This window comes from Crinia signifera, chromosome 3 (assembly GCF_055691185.1).
Source record: "Crinia signifera chromosome 3, ASM5569118v1, whole genome shotgun sequence".
Classification (NCBI taxonomy): Eukaryota; Metazoa; Chordata; class Amphibia; order Anura; family Myobatrachidae; genus Crinia; species Crinia signifera.
In genome coordinates this window covers 12,095,395-12,114,160 of record NC_139219.1, presented here as the reverse complement: position 1 = coordinate 12,114,160, position 18,766 = coordinate 12,095,395, and the positions used below count along the sequence as shown (strand labels likewise).

At 48.7% G+C, this 18,766-nt stretch overlaps 1 protein-coding gene across 2 annotated transcripts in view; it reads right to left on the bottom strand.

Moving 5' to 3' along the window:
- The window catches only part of FSHR (follicle stimulating hormone receptor), a 117,178-nt gene that overhangs the window by 31,972 nt on the left and 66,440 nt on the right, over window positions 1-18,766 (bottom strand). Inside the window, exon 4 of one of the 2 annotated variants that reach the window (XM_083175269.1) lies at window positions 8,110-8,184. In XM_083175269.1, the coding sequence (XP_083031395.1) occupies window positions 8,110-8,184 (75 nt within the window). The remainder of the gene's footprint in view (window positions 1-8,109; window positions 8,185-18,766) is intronic. The other variant, XM_083175270.1, reaches the window with a different exon arrangement.

Sequence of the window (18,766 nt, the reverse complement as noted above, 5' to 3'; positions counted from 1 at the left end):
ACCACCAAATATCACTCCTTCCCTTCTGAGTCCTGCCATGCACCCAACTGGTATTTTTGGTCACATGTGAGGCATTGCCGTACTCGGGAGAAATTGGGGCACAGATTTTGGGGTGCTTTGTCTCCTTCATTCCTTGTGAAAATGAAAAATTTTGAGCCAGAACTGCATTTTTCTGTAAAAAATTACATTTTTTTACACAAAAATGCAGATCTGGCTCAAAATTTTTCATTTTCACATTTTGAGCCAGAACTGCATTTTTCTGTAAAAAATTACATTTTTTTACACAAAAATGCAGATCTGGCTCAAAATTTTTCATTTTCACAAGGAATGAAGGAGACAAAGCACCCCAAAATATGTGCCCCAATTTCTCCCTAATACGGCAATGCCGCACATGTGACCAAAAAATACCAGTTGGGTGCATGGCAGGACTCAGAAGGGAAGGAGTGATATTTGGATTCGAGGCTGATGGTTGATGTCACATGACGCCAGTGCTCGCCCCGTATTCGGCAATCAGTGGCAGAAATAAAAATCAGTTTAGCATCACTTTTATTTACGAAGGGGGGAAAAAATCATTCAATAGTCAATGACCATCCAATGATTTCTCTCCCCTTCAGGTGCCTGCGAGGGGATGCGTTCGGAGGGCGGTGCGGAACTGTTTGCAGCCTAGCAACACGTCCTATATAGGCTCTTAATTCTCTGTATAAAGCCTTCTTATAGGTTGACCTTTTTTATGTTGACATTTATGTCAACACTTAAGTCAACCTTTTGTCAATGCCAGTGGCGTAACTATGCCTCCGCAGCCCCCGCCGCAGAGTAACTATGGGCGCCCGGGGGGCTGCGGTGCTATAGTTACCCGCTGCGCTGCTGCCCGGCCGCATCTGCGGTCACTGTCCCGTCACTCGCTCCCGGCGCCGGCTCCTGCTGATAATGAAAACTGACACTTAGAAAATAGCTGCCCCCGTATTGCAGACAGTTTTGGCAGCCATTTTCTAAGAGTCACTTTTCATTATCAGCAGGAGCCGGCGCCGGGAGCGAGTGACGGGACAGTGACCGCAGATGCGGCCGGGCAGCAGCACAGCGGAGACTGGAGCAGCGCAGCGGAGACCGAGGAAGACTGGACGGGACAGTGACCGCAGATGTGGCTCTGTCAGGTATGGGTATGGGGGGGGGGGCGCCGAAAAAGTTTGGCGGGGGGGGGGGGGGGGGCGCAAAATATATAGTTATGCCACTGGTCAATGCCAACCTTGTGCATGTCGCCCTTTTGGTGTAAACCTAGACACTGTCGACCTCATGATCTGTACCTCTGTGCAGCCCCCTAGTATTGGTTGTTAGATGCTAGTGATACATGAATTTAATAGAAATAGTTTTGAAGAACATTGGGTTATTCTCACATGTAAATTCCCAGCATTAGTAACATGTAATCATTGTTTATTATTTATTAACATCTACTTAAAACACCAACATATTCCGTAATGATTTACAATTTAAAATGAAAACTTGGTACTTGTTTAGTTTCACGGCGGCACTTCCCAGCAGATCAAATCGTATGAAAATTGTATGCAAATTGTATGCAAATCACATGCAAATATTGGATGCAATATGCATACGATTCGATCCGCGATGCGATTTAGCACATCCTCACTATCCACATCAGCCCGAAGCATGGTGATCGGACGCGGTACACGTCCTCACCACCTGTTCATACCCCATTATCCATGTCGGCGTGTAGTTGATTTTATAAAGTGAGAAGAGTGGACGCGTAAAACGACCCCAAAGCGTGGTGAGCGGAAGCGGAAAAGGAGCCCCAAGCGTGGCGAGCGCAGCGAACCCCGCGAGGGAACACAGATTACTAGATCTGTATTCCGCATCACCTCGCCACGCTTCGGGCTCGTTTTCACGTGCGCTCGCCGAGCTTCGGGCTCGGTGGTTCGCTGCGCTCGCCACACTTTATAAAATCAACTCAATACCGACGTGGATAGTGGGGGTATGAACAGGTCAGGAGGACGGTACAAACAAGTACCGAAATTTTTTTTTTTTAAACGACTGTCCAATTACTGTCCAACAATAGCTGATGAACCACCATACAGTTTTAATCTGCACAAGAATATACATATATACAATTTGCTCTATTAGGGGCTGTCACAATTGTTCTGAAGGCTGCTTTGAAAGTCAATTACCCTTTCAGTGCTAACATCTCTGTGAGTGGTGCGCAAAATATCCGCTAAAAACACCAGCGTCGCTCACATTTGTTATATAAATCCAAGCAAAAAAATGTTTTGTAAGAAAAGATTATATATCCTATATAAGGTAAGCGTTGCAGGTCATTATGATTAATAAAAATGTTTATTTGACAATTTTCACACCTATTTTGACAAATTGACTTTGCACTTAAAAAGGTTAAAAGTCATCTCAAACCAAATCTATCAAACACCTATCTACACTGGGAAAAAAAAGACATTAATAAATGAAATCCTTGCAAATAGTAGGGTTACTGACAACATTTTGTATATAAATATTTAGGATATTTTTAATTTGGTCAAATTCATTTATTCCTGTCCAGTGCTGTGCATTCTGGGTGTTCCGACTGCAATCGTTTAGTTTTAACATGCTATAAATATTAACAGATACTGAAAACTGCATACAGATGTATTTCTGTGCAAATAATTAATAAACGATTAACGGACCACAAAAAAAACTTGGACATTGTACTGGACAAATGCTCAAATAACAGACTTTGTAAGTTGATTTTTTATTTTTTTATTTTATTTCCTATATATTTCCTCTGCTGTGTCTGAATGGATTGCAGTTATAAATCCAGCAGACAGGATGTCGGTGTTCTGTATACTGTACAGATGCTGGCTTCTTGACTGTCTTCAGAAGACCAGTGCCACAACCCTGAACTGGTCAGGATGCCGATCTGTATTACTGACAGGTATTACTTACTTATCAGTAAGTATAGAAGCAAGTGTATCAAACGGTCGGGAAGATGAATGTTGGGGTTAGGCTGTTGGGAGGTGGTTAAGTTTAGTCACATAGAAGGGGGGGGTTAGGTTTAGGCAGCAGGGTGCTGTTGTTAGGGTTAGGCACTAGCCGGGATGGATATGGTCAGGCTGCAGGGAAGGGAAGTGTGAGGGGGAGGGGAAGGGGAAGTATACTTACCTTACCCTGTCAGGATTCCTTTCTTTGGGATGTTGGTGTCGATATTCTGACCACTGGCATTCTGACCGCTGGTCATCACAGTTTTGTGTACAGTGGAGATTAGTATGTTTTGCATTGAGTTTTCTATAAATTGAGATTTCCAGAGGAGAACAGGCTATTTGTAGTAATACGTTCTTCGCAATTCCATTCCAACCTGCATTTGTTAAATCTTATGTTTCCGAATTTATATAATTTCATTCAGTTCAAAACAATTCAAGTCTGGAATGTGACGGATATTTCCCAGAAGAGTTTTCAAATTCTGCTCATCGCTTTCACTTATTTCTTATCTACTGACATTGCATTTTGCTGATGCTGCTCCTATGTATACAGTACAGTATATATCTTTTGTTATGCAGAGTGGTTTAAATACCCAACACTGTCATGTTGAATACCAAGAACGTTAATCTGATTTAATAATTATTTGCAATGACTCTGCCAAGTTGGCTGGTTCTGTTGAGCTATTTTGGGAAACAAGTGCTTGCTTCTTCCACGGTGGCGCGGGAATCAGCCTTACTGCGCACAGTAATATAAAGTGCGACTAGTACTGTAACTCATAGATATCTTATGCTAAAGTCTTTGGCAAAGACTTGATCTGTTCAACAACAACAACGATAAAAAGTTGGGTCATTATAGCCCGGTATCTCTGTATGATTCCCTTATTGACAACATTATATTGCCTGAGCAGGGCCAATGTAAGCATTTTTCTGGTGCAGCCCTCACCTAACTGCAGTGGGCAGTTTCATCCACCCTCCAGGTAATCTCCTTGAGGGGAGTTTTTAAAATGTTGTCATGTTGTCATGTACGGGCAAAACCAAATTTAGGGCATGTGCTAAAAACTAAATGTATGCATATTCTGTAATTAGTAAGAGAGTCTTTATATTTTCTGCCATTTACCCATTAGCTACACCTCAAACTGGACTAAGGTTTGCTGGGACCCCAGGGCAACAAATTTTTGGGGCACCTACAAATACAATTATATTTTAGCTCACACCCGAGTACCTACCAGATGCCATTATGCCATAAACTGAAGTACTAGTCAGTTTGCATTAAGCCACACGGTAGTGCACCCCTATTAACATTATACCACAGTGTTGTGCACCCCTGTTCACATTATACCACACTGCAGTGCACCCCTGTTCACATTACACCACAGTTTTGTGCCTCCTGTTCAAATCATGCCACTCTGCAGTGCTCAAAGTTTATTTTTTCCTAATGTATTCCCCCAGTTTACATTATGCCACAGTGCCCTCAGTTTACATTATGCCACCCAGTGCCCTCAGTATACACATCATGCCACACAGTACCCCTAGTAAGCACATTACGTCATCCTGACTGCTCCGTAATCTGACTGTCATGCAACTTCCCTTCTTGTGTATGCAAACTATTCACAATGCAATATACACATTAAGTGGTTTTATACAATGTATGCTATATGTTCTGGTATATTGTACAGAATCCCTGGTATTTACTTAGATGGTAAGTACTAGGCCCTGAATATGAACTCATAGGTGATCTTCTCAGTCTTTATCGTTTGCGACTTCCGAAAACTATCAGTCAAGTCCAGAAAGTTCCCGGCTATGTACACAAATGCAGGTTTGATCAACAAAATGGCTGCTCCCACTGTGTGCAAGTCACATTTACATATCATGCTGTAAACTGTGGCAAAATTCTATTTCCACAATGCTGTTCAATAAAGTTTGTTGACATCGCTCCAAGAAATGAGCATATGTTGTTGCCTGCGCCTGGATCAAACTTGGCTAGAGGCAATGTTAGGCTACATCTGTACCTCAGGAAAATATTTATTATAGACATTGACAGTGTCCACAAGGAAATGTGTGAATGTTACAGCAGATGCCAAGATATATCCCTGTAATTGCTGCATGCCAGAGATTTAAAAATGTGTTGCTATTTTTTGCTGATATATACAGCGAATAACCTAATAATATATCAAAATGTGTGTCTATATAAGCAATGCTGCAGTCTGGAAACACTGAATAGGCATCTTAGTGTATGTACCTATCTAGCGGAAGTGTTTATTAACATGTAATACACAAGGAAATGTATACAGATTGTATATTGCTTTCTACCGAAGTCTCGTATGATTGCAAGATATTGTAACAGTGAAGTATTTAATTGTGTATTTGCATGAGTTACCTCATACTTGCCGACTTTTAAAATATCCTCTCCGGGAGAAGCCCGGAGAGGACAACCGGAACTCCAGGTCGGGAGGGCGGGGACGGGGCTGATGACTAAAAACCCCGCCCCCAATCCATGGAAACGGCACGTTTCGCGGGTCCGCGAGTAGGGGGTGGGGCTACAATGACACGGTTTGCGTCTTTTTAGTCCCGCCCCTTGCCGCGGACCCGCGGCACGGAAGGAGGGTGCTGGGGCTGCCTGGCAAATACGGGAGGATTACCGACCTTCCCGGGGGGCCGGAAGGGGGACCTGATTTTCGGGAGCCTCCCGGCATAGTATAGTATACAATGTATACTATTTAAATAGATTTGTTTTATAATGTAAGATAATAATACTTTAATAGAGAGTGAAGGTAACTCAGGCTCAGGCTTCACTCTCTATTAAAGTATTATTATATTACATTATATAACAAATCTATTTAAATAGTATACATAGTATACATTTGTGCATGTGACTACAAGCGCTTGACAAGCGATTTGCATGTGATCGAAATACACCGAACATGTTCACATGAATTTGCTAAGGACTGACGATCCCATGTTATTGCCAGGTCGCTGGCATCATGAGGGGGTGCGGCGGGAAGTTGGCGTGTCATCGGGCAGGGAGGAGGCAGCGCTTAGAGCTGGCTTTGCTCCAAGCGCTGCCTCCTCCCTAGTGTGAACAGGAAACGGGTCACTCGACATATTTAACCCGTTCACACCGAATAGCAACACGGCAACAAACCGGTAAGAACTCTGCTTTCTTACCAGTTCTTACTGCCAAGTTGCTACCCATTTGCGGCACCCGGTAACCCCTTTCACATTGCACTAATTGCTGGGTCAAGCCAGCAAGAAACTGGCTTGTAAACGGTAATTAGTTGCAATGTGAAACGGGTATTAAGGGTTTATTCCAGGGTCGCCTACCTTTGGGCTGCCCTCTCTGGTAGAGGGCAGCCAGTTCTTTTGAGGCAGGGAGCTGGGGCAGCTGACGGGGTAGGAAAAGAGCAGGACAGGGGGCGGTGCTAGAAAGATGTGATGCATTTGGGGGCATGGACAGCTCGATTGCATCCTTTTAGCCACGCCCCTGCCGTGCAATGCCGGTATTTCAGGAATTGCACGGTGGGAGGTTGGGCTAAAATGATGTACTATGCGTCATTTGGTCCCACAGACACCCTGCCAAGGGGGGAGGGGGTTGCGGAGGACAGGCACAATTCCGGGAGGCTTGCCTACCTTTCCGGGGGGCTGGGAGAGGTACCCGGGATGGTAGTCAACCATGGGTTATTCAGACCTGATCACAAAGCTGTGAAATCACCGGCCGTGTGATTATCGATTGACCACATGGGTACGGATCGTAGTGCGCATATGCAAGGCCGTTCTGCGATAAAATCCTGCTACTTTTTTGATCGCTAGCCACACACAAGTTGATTGACAGAAAGCCGGCGACTGAGAGTGGTAGCTGACTGTTTTCTGCAAGTGTCATGGACAGGCAGGCATGCCCAAGAGTTTGAGATGAGTCGTGTGGCGTCAGCTCTGGCCATGATCCAACTGCTTCTATCCAACTGCCAAGTAAGTCATGGACTACGTGCGGACTGCACACAGTGGAAAAATGTGCATGTTCGCACGGGGCAGGATTTCACTCAGACTGGACAAGGGCTATCTTATCGATGGGTCATCGCAGGCCCCTGCTAAATTGCACCACAGCAATCAGGTCTGAATAACCCCCTTAGTTTGGTTACAAAACTTTAAACAGCAGAGCGTGGGTCACTCATTCCCACATAAACCCCCCACAAGCTGGTCAAGTGAGGCTGATTACTATATGGAAAGAGGGGGCCTCAAAAACACAGCTTGGCTTTACTCTTCCAGAGACTACCGGCCTGGTGATTTCCTTCCCTGCATGTATTACTGTACGTATACATTTCTCGGCATTTCTTTGTCGGTGCTGGGTTATACCCTGGTAGCTACCAGGGTTGGATTCTCAGAAAACACAACACAGATATACAGAGCCGGCCCTAGCTAATTTGATGCCCTAGGCAAGATTTTGGTTGGTGTCTCCTAGCACCGACACTAGTTCCTCCTTTGACCCATTGCTCCTTATTCACATTACACCACACTGTATTTTTCCTTATTCACATTACACCACACTGTATCGCTCCTTATACACAGTGCACCACACAAAAGAGTCTTTTATACACGTTACACCACACAGTAGTGACCCTTATGCACATTATGCCACACAGTAATGACACACATTAGCCACACATTATTATAACTTAATCACCCCCCTTGCCCAGCACCCATCTGGCCTAGAATCTACAAATATAGAAGCCTGGGCTCGGTGCAGGGGATCAGTCTTGCAAGCTCATGGCCTCTGCAAAGGCCCATGGGAGGAGGAGCTTCTGGGGCTGGGCATGCAAAGCAGCTCAACTCCAGGGAGGGTGGCCATTTATGTTCGTGTCCACCCTCCACGGTTTCTGGTTTCCACACTGGCACAACCGCTGCTGCTGGCTCAGTTGCATGAGCTGTATGTCCCTTGGCATTCTAAATGCCCTAGGCATTTGCCTAGTTTGCCTACGTCTACGGCCTGCTCTGCAGATAGATCCTTTCATACCAACTTGGAGTATGAATCTGCTCCATTATAGTTATTAAACATTTATAACAATGGTAAAAGCTGCATTTCTGTTAATAATAAATAAGGAACAATGCAGAACTAATATATAGAAATCTTGAAGTTTCTTACAGATACTTGAGCATGGTAAGATTCTGGAAAGCCTCCTGGTGAATGGTTTCAAGGCTGTTTGCTTTTTCAATTCTTCTATAAAGAAAAATAAAGGACTGTAATTGAAATATACAGAATATATTCATTTAAGCGTCTATTCTTCATTACAATTAATGTACACATAGGGCTAAATGTGTCACATAGAGCAATTCCTACAAAAGCAGTTATCAGGGAAGAAACAAAAATCCTTCAGTATTTTATATGATTTCTTATAATTAAAAATGTTCTCAATCATAGAAAAATATACTGACCCCTCCACCCGAACATAGGCCCTTATTCAGATCTGATCGCAGTACAAATTTGTTCTCAAAATAGGCAAAACCTTGGGCCTTATTCTGGTTGGTGCGGCCAGAGCCGCACACGGGGCTCCGGCCGCACAAACCAATCCCCGCCCACCCTACGGATCGCCACGGCCGTCCGTACACGGACGGCTGGCGATCCGCATAAAAATGGTGGAGGCGTACGCCTCCACCATGGTGGGAGCTGCCCCCTGCATTCGATGGTCGTCGACCATCGAAGGCAGGTCCGCACGCCGCGGCAGCTCCCGCAAGCTGAGACCACACGGACAATCGTCCGTGTGGTAGCTTGTATGGGGGCTGAAAGCTGACATCCGGCGACGTCAGCTTTCCGCCCCCATGAGTTGCGTCATGGCCTCATTACCATGCATACGCCCCGCGTTTGCATGGGAACGCCCATGAAACGCGGGGCGTACACATAGGGAAATGAGGGCATGATGCCTCTCACGCCCCTATACGCCCCCTTTGCGGCGGACGAAATACGTCTGCGGCGAAGGGGGCTGCACATGCGCAGATTCACCTCTGCGCATGTGCAGAGTAAAAACATCGGCGGTACGGCCGCACGCGGGCCGTACCGTCCGATTTAGAATAAGGCCCCATGTGCACTGCAGGTGTGGCAGATGTAACATGTGCAGAGAGAGTTAGAAGTGGGTGGGGTGTGTTCACACTGAAATCTAATTGCAGTCTAAAAATAATGCAGCCAGTATTTACCCTGCACAGAAACAAAATAACTCACACAAAACTCACTCTCTTTGCACATGTTACATCTGCCCCACCTGCAGTGTGCATTGTTTTGCCCATTTTCCAAACAAATGTGTACTGAGCTCAGATCTGAATAAGGGCCAGAGTGCAGCTGAGGAAAAAGCTGAATATAGTTGACGTTAGGAGCTTAACTGTCATATGAAATTCCTTCTCACATAGGGCCAGATTCTCTAAGCTTCAAAAGTGATAAAATAGAGAGTGACAAACAGCCAGCCAATCAGCTCCTGACTGACATTTTTCAAACACAATGTGTGACATGGCAGGTAGGAGCTGATTGGCTGGCTGTTTATCACTCTCCATTTTATCACTTTTGAAGCTTAGAGAATCTGGCCCATAGACTGATAAAATCTAACAAATGTAGAGGCAGGCTTGCTTACCATCACCATGGTGACTCCAATTCTTAAAATACACAATAGTAATGTCCCAGTAACTAAGGGCCAGATACACTAAGCTTCAAAGAGTGATAAAATGGAGAGTTATAAACAACCAGCCTATCAGCTCCTACCTGTCATTTTTTCAAACCCAGCCTGTAACATGGTAGTTAGGAGCTGCTTGGCTGGTAGTTTATCGCTCTCCATTTTATCACTTTTTGAAGCTTGATACACCTGTCCCTAAATCTTGAAAAGGTTCTACTGGGTAGAAAATCAAAACGTGTCAAAAAGGATGTGTTCCATTTTTGTGGTGTCTTATGCAAAGGTGTGTGTGTGGGGGGGGGGGGGGGCAGATATCTGGAAGCTGCACTGTTTGTACGAAAGGCTTTAACTCAGGGGTGTCCAAATTTTTTGCAAAGAGGGCCAGATTTGGTGAGGTGAAAATGTGTGGGGGCCGACCATTCAGCCTGAACCATGAATCACATAAGAAGACTCCCACCCTTCTCTGTATGTCCCCCACTCTGCCCCCATTAAGTGTATTTCCCCCACCCTACTCCCCCTTCTGTGTATTTCCCCTAGCCTGCGCCCCCCTTCTGTGTATTTCCCCCAGCTTGCTTCCCCATTCTCTGTATGTCCCCCACTCTGCCCCCATTCAGTGTATTTCCCCCAGCCTGCTCCCCCATTCTCTGTATGTCCCCCACTCTGCCCCCATTCAGTGTATTTCCCCCAGCCTGCTCCCCCTTCTCTGTATGTCCCCCACTCTGCCCCATTCAGTGTATTTCCCCCAGCCTGCTCCCCCTTCTCTGTATGTCCCCCACTTTGGGTGGGATTCTCTAAAATCCGCAGCCCTCTTCGCCCGGCATCGCATTTCTAATGACCGCATATTCTCTAAAATATGCGGTCATTAACGCAAGGGACAGCTCTTGCGGTAAGAGCTGTCCCTTGAGATGAGGCGCCGTTGCTGGACTTCCGGGTCTATGACCCGGGAGTCCGTCTGCGCATGCGCAGACTGACGCGCCGGCCGCAGGGCATGCTGGGAGGGATCCGTGACGGATCCCTCACACACCGCTGCGGTAAGAAGCCCATAGGCTTCTGCAGGGAACCGCCAGCTTTTGCTGGCGATTCCCTCCGCAGCGGTGACACTGCAGAGGGAGGTTAGAGAATACAGAAATGCGGTAAAAACCCGATAACGGGGTTTTTACCGCATTTCTGTGATAGAGAATCTCGCCCTTTGCCCCATTCAGTGTATTTCCCCCAGCCTGCTCCCTCATTCTCTTTATGTCCCCCACTTTGCCCCATTCAGTGTATTTCCCCCAGCCTGCTCCCCCTTCTCGGTATGTCCCCCACTTTGCCCCATTCAGTGTATTTCCACCAGCCTGCTCCCTCATTCTCTTTATGCCCCCCCTCCTCTGCCCCATTCAGTGTATTTCCCCCAGCCTGCTCCCCTCTAATCTGTATGTCCCCCACTTTGCCCCATTCAGTGCATTTCCCCCAGCCTGCTCCCCCATTCTCTGTATTTCCCCCACTCTGCCCCCAATCAGTGTTTTTCCCAAGCCTGCTCCCCCACACAAACAAAAGAGTTTATTGCAATCATGTTTTCAACACTCTTATGTGAAATTCCCTCACTCACTGTTGTGTATTGGGACATACTGTAGCAACAACAAAGGAACATTGCTTTAAACAGGAATATAGGAGGCTGGGTTACAGTGTAGTGGGTTGACAAGCTCTAGGTTGACAGTCACTAGGTCGATCACTAATAGTCGATAGTGACTTTGTCGACACCTGTAAATGGTCAACAAACCCGACTTAGGGGGAAATAGAAACACAGAAGGCTGATTAAGCCTGAAGTGACATAAACCACTAAGGGTTCTCACAGGGTACACTCTGCTGTTGGTCACATGGCTATGATAATGAGGATGGGCACAAGGCCTATCAGAACAGGGGGGAGGGTCCAAGCAGGGTAGGAATGATCTCGTTGTTAGAGTGATCTGCCCCTGTCCAAGAAGCTGTCCACCAGGCAAGACGTCCAGTGCAGCTTCCCCCCATTGAGTCAGGTTTTTACTTTGATATCGATATCTAATATATATTTTCTCTTTTCTCCCCCCCCCCTCCCTGCTGCATTAGGCCATACCTGTGCAGTCTGCATACATTCAGCAGGGTAGCTTTGATTGATAGGCAGCGTGTTGCAGGATGCCAAGGCCAGCCAGGCTCTCCCGCTTGCCTGCCCGGCTTGCTGATGCTGCGTTCACTGCTGGGGGGCCCGCTGTGTCCGGCTTCGCCGCCCCTCCGGGTCCTGTGGTCCGGGGGAGGGCGCGGCGGGGACCGGCGGCTCCCAGCGCAGGCCTGGTCGCGCCTGCATCATCCACTCCCCCACCCCATAGAAAGAGCAGGCCCAGTATAAGGGCAAGGGGTAGGGGGCGCCCCTCTGGTATACAGCTGACGCCCAGGGCCCCCGCTGCTATTCCCAGGGGGGAGAGTGGGCAGAGGGCACCCCTTCCAGTAGCTGCCCCTACTGCCACACCCACCAGGGCAGGTAGACTGGGGGTCACATCATCACTGCACCTCGCTAGGAGGCGCTTGCTGCAGGTAGCCAGGAGGATTCCCCTGCGGGTCACCGGGGGCGGGTCTTCAGCGGCCCCCATTAGTGGGCCCACGTCTATAGTTCAGGCAGCCCCGGCCCCCCAAATACCTATGGCAGGGGAGGATGCAAGGCAGTTCCTGGCTTTGCTGTCTTCCTTTCTGGGGCAGGCCCCAAATGCAGCGTCATCCACCCCTTCCCCCTCTGCGTTGCCCAACGTGACGGCCCAATCATCGGGAGGAGTCGGTGTTACCCATGCTCCGGAGGCTTCCACATCCGCGGCTGCAGCTGTCCGGCCAGCCTCTACGGATGCCCTTAACCAAGGTGGACCGTTGGAATTGAGCCTCGTGCCCCGGGACGGCACTTCAGGTGGGTCAAAAAAGAAGGGCAAGAGGCGCAGGCGTAGGGAGTCCCGCACCTCCTCCTCATCCTCCGGCCGTTAAGATTCTGCTACGTCCGGGGAGGAGGGAGGAAGAAGGTCGCGGAGACGTCGGCGTCGCCACGGGCGACGCCGCCGCCATTCTAGCTCTAGCGGCAGTTCAGGGTCCCCCCTATACCCTAGAGGTCAGGTGGTGCAGTGTGAAAATACCGCGGTACTTAGGGGCCTGAGGCGCAGCGTGCAAGAGCGGATCAGGGATGGGAAATATGTTAATTTCTTTAAAATGACAGCCCAGGACGAGAAGGATTACCGCACAGCGACGCGGAAAGGGGGGATTGGGGAGGAGGCCTTTTGCACCTACCACCGGTGGCAAGCGGGCCTCTTCATGTTTGCCGCCTGTTACCTGGAAACTAGGCCCCAGGAACACATGAATATGGTGCGTTATATGCACATGATTCATGCTATGTTCCTTACGGATGGGGACTCGACATGGCGATCCTATGACGAGAGTTTCAGAAGGAAACAGTCGGGTTTGGCAATCATGAACCTAGGTTGCAAAGACGTAGAGATTTGGATGGGCCCAAAACCTGCAGCTCCAGCCACCGCGGCCCCCACCCCTCCTCCAAAGAAGACCACGGCGCCCTTTCGCGCAGGAGGGGGGGCCGGGGGACCCTCCGCCGGTCGCTGTTACGCATACAACGGGGCGGGTTGTCCCCTGGGGGCGCGATGCAAGTACAAGCATTGCTGTTCTAAGTGTTGGGGCCCCCACTCCGTTAAGGAATGCAAAAAGGGGAAGCAGGGAGGCCCTCCAGCTGCACAAGCGTCAGGGGGACACCCTCACTAAGGCCCCTTCCCCAGTTAGGCTCGATCGCATGGCTAGTTGGCTGGCGGCATACCCCCAAAAGGAGGAGGCTTCCTTCTTACGGTCGGGATTCGACGTGGGTTTCCGCCTTCCCGTTGACGGGGAGGTGTCGACCTCGTCACCCCGAAATTTAAAGTCCGCCATTCAGATGCCCGGGGTGGTCTTGGAGAAGGTGTCTAAGGAGGTTTCACTGGGTAGGATGATAGGTCCTTTTCAGTTCCCCCCAGTGGCCAATTTAGTTTTATCACCAGTGGGAGTGGTTCCCAAGAAGGCCCCGGGAAAATATCGGCTCATTCAACACCTGTCCCATCCTGTGGGCAGTTCGGTGAATGACGCCATCCCCGAAGAATTGTGCCGGGTTCGGTACCAATCTTTCGAACAGGCTTTAACAATGGTTCGGGGCTTTGGCCCTGGTGCGCTGCTGGCAAAGATTGACATCGAGTCGGCCTTTCGCCTCCTTCCCCTGCACCCGGAATCGTTTCGGTTCATGGGCTTTCGCCTCCCCACAGGTTTTTACGTGGACAGGTGCTTGCCCATGGGCTGCTCGATCTCATGTGCTTTCTTCGAATGCTTCAGTAGCTTTCTGCACTGGTGCGTCGTTACAGGATCTGGGGAGTCCGGGGTGGCCCACTACCTGGATGATTTCCTGTGCGTGGGTCCCGCGGAATCAGCGCGCTGCGGAGTTTTGCTCGCATACATGCAGGGCCTGTTTCAACATCTTGGGGTACCGGTGGCTGCCGACAAGACGGAGGGGCCGGTTTCCTGCCTTTCCTTCTTGGGCATCGAGATCGACACCGTCGCCGGATGCTGCAGGCTTCCTCTGGACAAACTGGCCCGTTTGCGGGCGGCAATAGCCCTCGCGCTCTCCACAGGTAAGCTGCAGCTGCGCCAGATGCAATCATTGTTGGGTCTGCTACATTTCGCCTGCGGGGTGATTCCAATGGGACGAGTTTTCTGTAGAAAACTGGAGAGATCCGTCTCTGGGGTCAGACATCCCTTACACTTCATACGGCTCTCAGCCGAATTGAAGAGGGACCTGCGAGTGTGGCTCTCCTTCTTGGAGCAGTTTAATGGGGTCCTCATATGGCCTTCCCCCCCCTGCGACAACCACCAACTGCAGTTGTTCACTGATGCCGCAGGAGGGGTGGGTTTTGGAGCCTTCCTGGATGGGTCATGGTGCGCAGCACCGTGGCCTCCGGAGTGGGTCACAGAGGGCCTCACTAAGAACTTGCTGCTTCTCGAGTTGCTCCCCATAGTGGTAGCTCTGGAAATATGGGGCGATAGACTGCGCAATGCTAGCATTGTTTTCTGGTGCGATAATTTGGGAGTGGTGCACGCAATCAACCGCCAGGGTTCTGCCTCCCTTCCAGTAGTTCGCCTTTTAGCGCGTCTGGTCTTAAGATGTTTGCTGCTGAACGTACACTTCGTGGCAAGGCATATTCCCGGGGTGGAAAACTCCTTGGTGGACGCCTTGTCCAGGGCTGACTGGGAAAAGTTCCGGGCCCTGGCACCTCATGCTTCTCCCGTTGGTGAATGTTGTCCCTCTTATGTTTGGCAGATGATCAGGCCGGAATGGAGGGGCTAGCCATGCGGGCTATTGCACCCACGACGCTTCAATGCTATCGGGCAGGTTGGCAAGAGTGGGAACAGTTCCGGCTGTCTGCCCCTTAGTCAGGTAAGACACCTAATGCGGCCATGGTGGCCTTCGTATGGAGTCTATACTCCTTAGGTCGTACTGTTGCATCCGTGCGCAGGATATTGGCAGGGGTGTCTTTCTTTTCTGCCTTGCAGGGTAGGGCGGACCCGTCCCGGTCGTTTCTGGTGTCAAGAGCATTACGTGGATGGCGGAGAGCCTCACCGGCACTCCCAGACCGGAGACGCCCGATTGATATGACCTTGCTACCGGCGTTGCTGGACGCCCTAGGGGACATTTGTTGGCCTGCCTACGAGGTACTTTTGTTCCGAACAGCGTTTGCAATGGCATATCACGGGGCTTTCAGGGTCGGAGAGCTGGTGGCACCGTCAAAACGGGCTCCTTCACCTTTGTCCGTGGACGATTTAGTGGTCCAGGAGGATTCGGTGCTTTGTCACCTGCGACGATCCAAGACAGATCAGGCTGGTAGGGGGAGATGGCTGTCCCTGCTCCCATGTACGGTGGAGGGGGCGTGCCCTGTGGCGCTGGCTACGGCCTTGACGCAGGCACGCCCGAATCTGCCTGGTGCTTGGTTGATGCATGAGGACGGGTCGCCTCTCACCAAATACCAGTTTGGGCACGTCTTGGGACGGGCGCTGGAGGCCATAGGCCTTGATCCGAAGGAATTTGGGTCGCATTCCTTCCGGATTGGGGCTGCTACCTCGGCGGCTGCGGAGGGCCGCTCCGACGCAGAGATTCAATCTCTGGGTCGATGGCGCTCGGCAGCATTCCGAAGGTACATTCGGCCGTCTTTGTCTATCACTGATTACCATGGTCGACTGGACGCATAAGCGCTCGCCAACTTCCAGTGGGGGCCTTGAGGTGTGTTTTCGCATTCGCCCGGGGGCACAATTTGGCTATAATTACAATCTGGCATGGCGTACTTGGTAGTTTACTCCGGGCGGTGTGTTTTGTGCCTCAAGAGCTGGTCGGCCACGGTTTTTCCTCCTCCCTATCTTCATTACCTGTTTCAGCGTGTGAGTGCAAAGATGAGTTTTCCTCCAACTAACTAACCTCTTGTATGCATATTTCAGATCGACGGGACGTTAAGTCCGTGTGGATGTTGGGCCATTCGTTTGTATATTGGGCCTCGCAGGCAAAAATCGCCTCTGATGTATGCATGTTTCCGCAAGCTGGGGAGGTTAGGTGGTTAGGAGTGAGGGGCATGAGGTGGTGTTCACTGCAGGCCCAAATGATCAGTGCCGTTAAGCAGTTTGGGGTCCCGGAGGTCATTATATTCCACCTTGGCGGGAATGACCTTGGACGGGGATCCGTCCTGGAGCTGCGCTCCATGATTGTCCGGGACCTTCACATCATCGCCCAGGTGTTGCCTTCATGTATGTTGGTGTGGTCCTCCATGTTATCCAGGATAGTATGGAGGACAGCGAGATCATGCACCAGCATAGAGCGTTCACGCAAGAAGGTGAACTCTATGGTGGCAAGATACCTGTTAGCTAATGGCGGGGGTGTCATTTGGCACAACGCCATCAGCTTCCAGCGCCCTGAGCTATACAGGAGCGACGGCGTACATTTGAGTCCAGAAGGTATGGCTCTGTTTTTAGGCAACATTTTTGCCTGGTTAGCGACACGGTGCTGAGCGTTTTATTAGTGGTGGCGGTGGCTGCGGCCTAGGGCCTGGCTGTGGCGGTAAAGAACGGTCATGCTTTAAGAACTCTGTGTGTGTGTAGGTAGTGGGGTACACTCTCCCTCGACAACGATTGTCATGGGCCACGCTTCTGCCCGGGGGATGGCCGTCACCACCAGGCCTGGTGGCTGACCAGGGAGAGTGGTCACCCAGCGTTGTATGTATGACTTAGTGATCTTTAACCCCTCCTTCCTATAATGACCGTTCTTTGGCGCCGCCACCATTCATAGCCTTAGTTTAATTTGTCAAATAAATTTGACATTCTGTTTTGAAACGCCAGCACTTGTGTCGTGTCTTTATTTTAGGTTAAGTTTTTAGATAAGGTTATATAGGTTATATATTTAAGTGTATCAACAGCAGGTGGGACCAAAGGGATACCCGATGGTGAGTTTATTACTAATATGAAAAACCTAGTTTTTCGTATTAGTATTTTCCCTACGACTGCAAACGACTGTTTCAGTCGTATGCAAAGTCGTGTTCCGGAGGGGAATGTACAAAGCAGTCATATACGACTGCTTTGTAACCCTCCGATGGTGTAATGATTTGTATTAGCTGGCAATATATACGGCCGCTAATATGAATTTTTCGGGCAGTCTGCCCGACAAATAGGGGTTCCCCGATTTTTAAATCCCGAAAATACAAATGTGTAAAAAATAGGTGTATTTCTGCCTACGAATACACCTATTTTTTACGAATCCATTTTGGTAAATTTCCCCCATGATGTCGACACAAGCAAGAAGTCAACATTGACATAGTTGATACTGAAAAGGCCGACACTATCTTTTCACAGGGTTTTTTTTTTTTGAGGTGCCTATGTCGACATAAGTGTATTGCTTCCCCACGTATGGCTCGCTGCCCACTTGGATGGCAAAGCATGAACCAAGTCCATCTCTAGACCAAAAAAATATGAAAAATCAGTGTTGACCTTTTCAATGTCGACCATGACCTTCTGTTGACCTAGAGGGGTTTGGATCATTTGGTCTACAGCATTATGGTCGACAGTCATTAGGTCGCCACCATTAGGTCGACATGGAAAAGGGTCGACATGTGTCTAGGTCAACATGGGAAAAGGTCGACATGGCTGTAGGTTGAAAGGTCATAACGGGGTTAACATTATTTCTTCTCAAATAGGAAAAACATATTGGGCGAGATGTACTAAGCTTGAAAAGTGATAAAATGGAGAGTGCAAAACCAATCAGCTTCTACCAGCCATGTCACAGGCTGTGTTTGAAAAATTACATTTAGTAGCTGATTGGTTGGTGGTTTATCACTCTCCGTTTTATCACTTTTCAAGGCTTAGTACATCTCGCCCAACATGTGTTTCCTATTTGAGAAGAAATAAGGTTAACCCCGTCAAGTTCCATGGTCATTTTTTAAATTAGGTGTGAAAATTGCCAAGCAACCCTTGTCATTAACCCTTTGAGCTGTGAGAGATCCTCAAAATATCCTCTGCTCTTCTTTTTGGTGCAATTGCAATAGTTAACTATTCAATTGCCAATTTTGTCCAATTTTTGGCCTATGTTGATTCACTTTTTTAAAAAGTCAGGCGCTTGTCTGCGCAGCAGCAAAAATAACTGGGAAAATGGCTGCCATGTTCTCGAAGACCTGCACATATGCAACAGACTCTGGCACAAGGCAAATAAGAAGTACAACTTAGAATAAAACACAAAAGTAATTGTATGGCTTCCCTTGGCACATGGAGAAGTCAGGACAGGTGTATGACATAACTGTACGTTACAGAACCGTGATTTAATCCCTGCGCTGTCTCCTAAAAGCCAGCAAGCCTTCAACTCCTCTACTGAAGTTTTCCATCACGACGAGCTTTGACTTAATATTATCAATATTAATATTATCAATGTAAATTGGATCCAGTGGGTGTCAGGGTGCAAAAGACTTATCGCTGTCATAGGTGTTCCAGAAGTATTATTTGTTATAAAGAAATGGAACCTTTGTAGAACTTTCCAGAAGTTTTCAATTATCTCAAAAAGTTGTCAGCGTCTGACAGCTCGGTAAAATAACTGCTCATTACTAG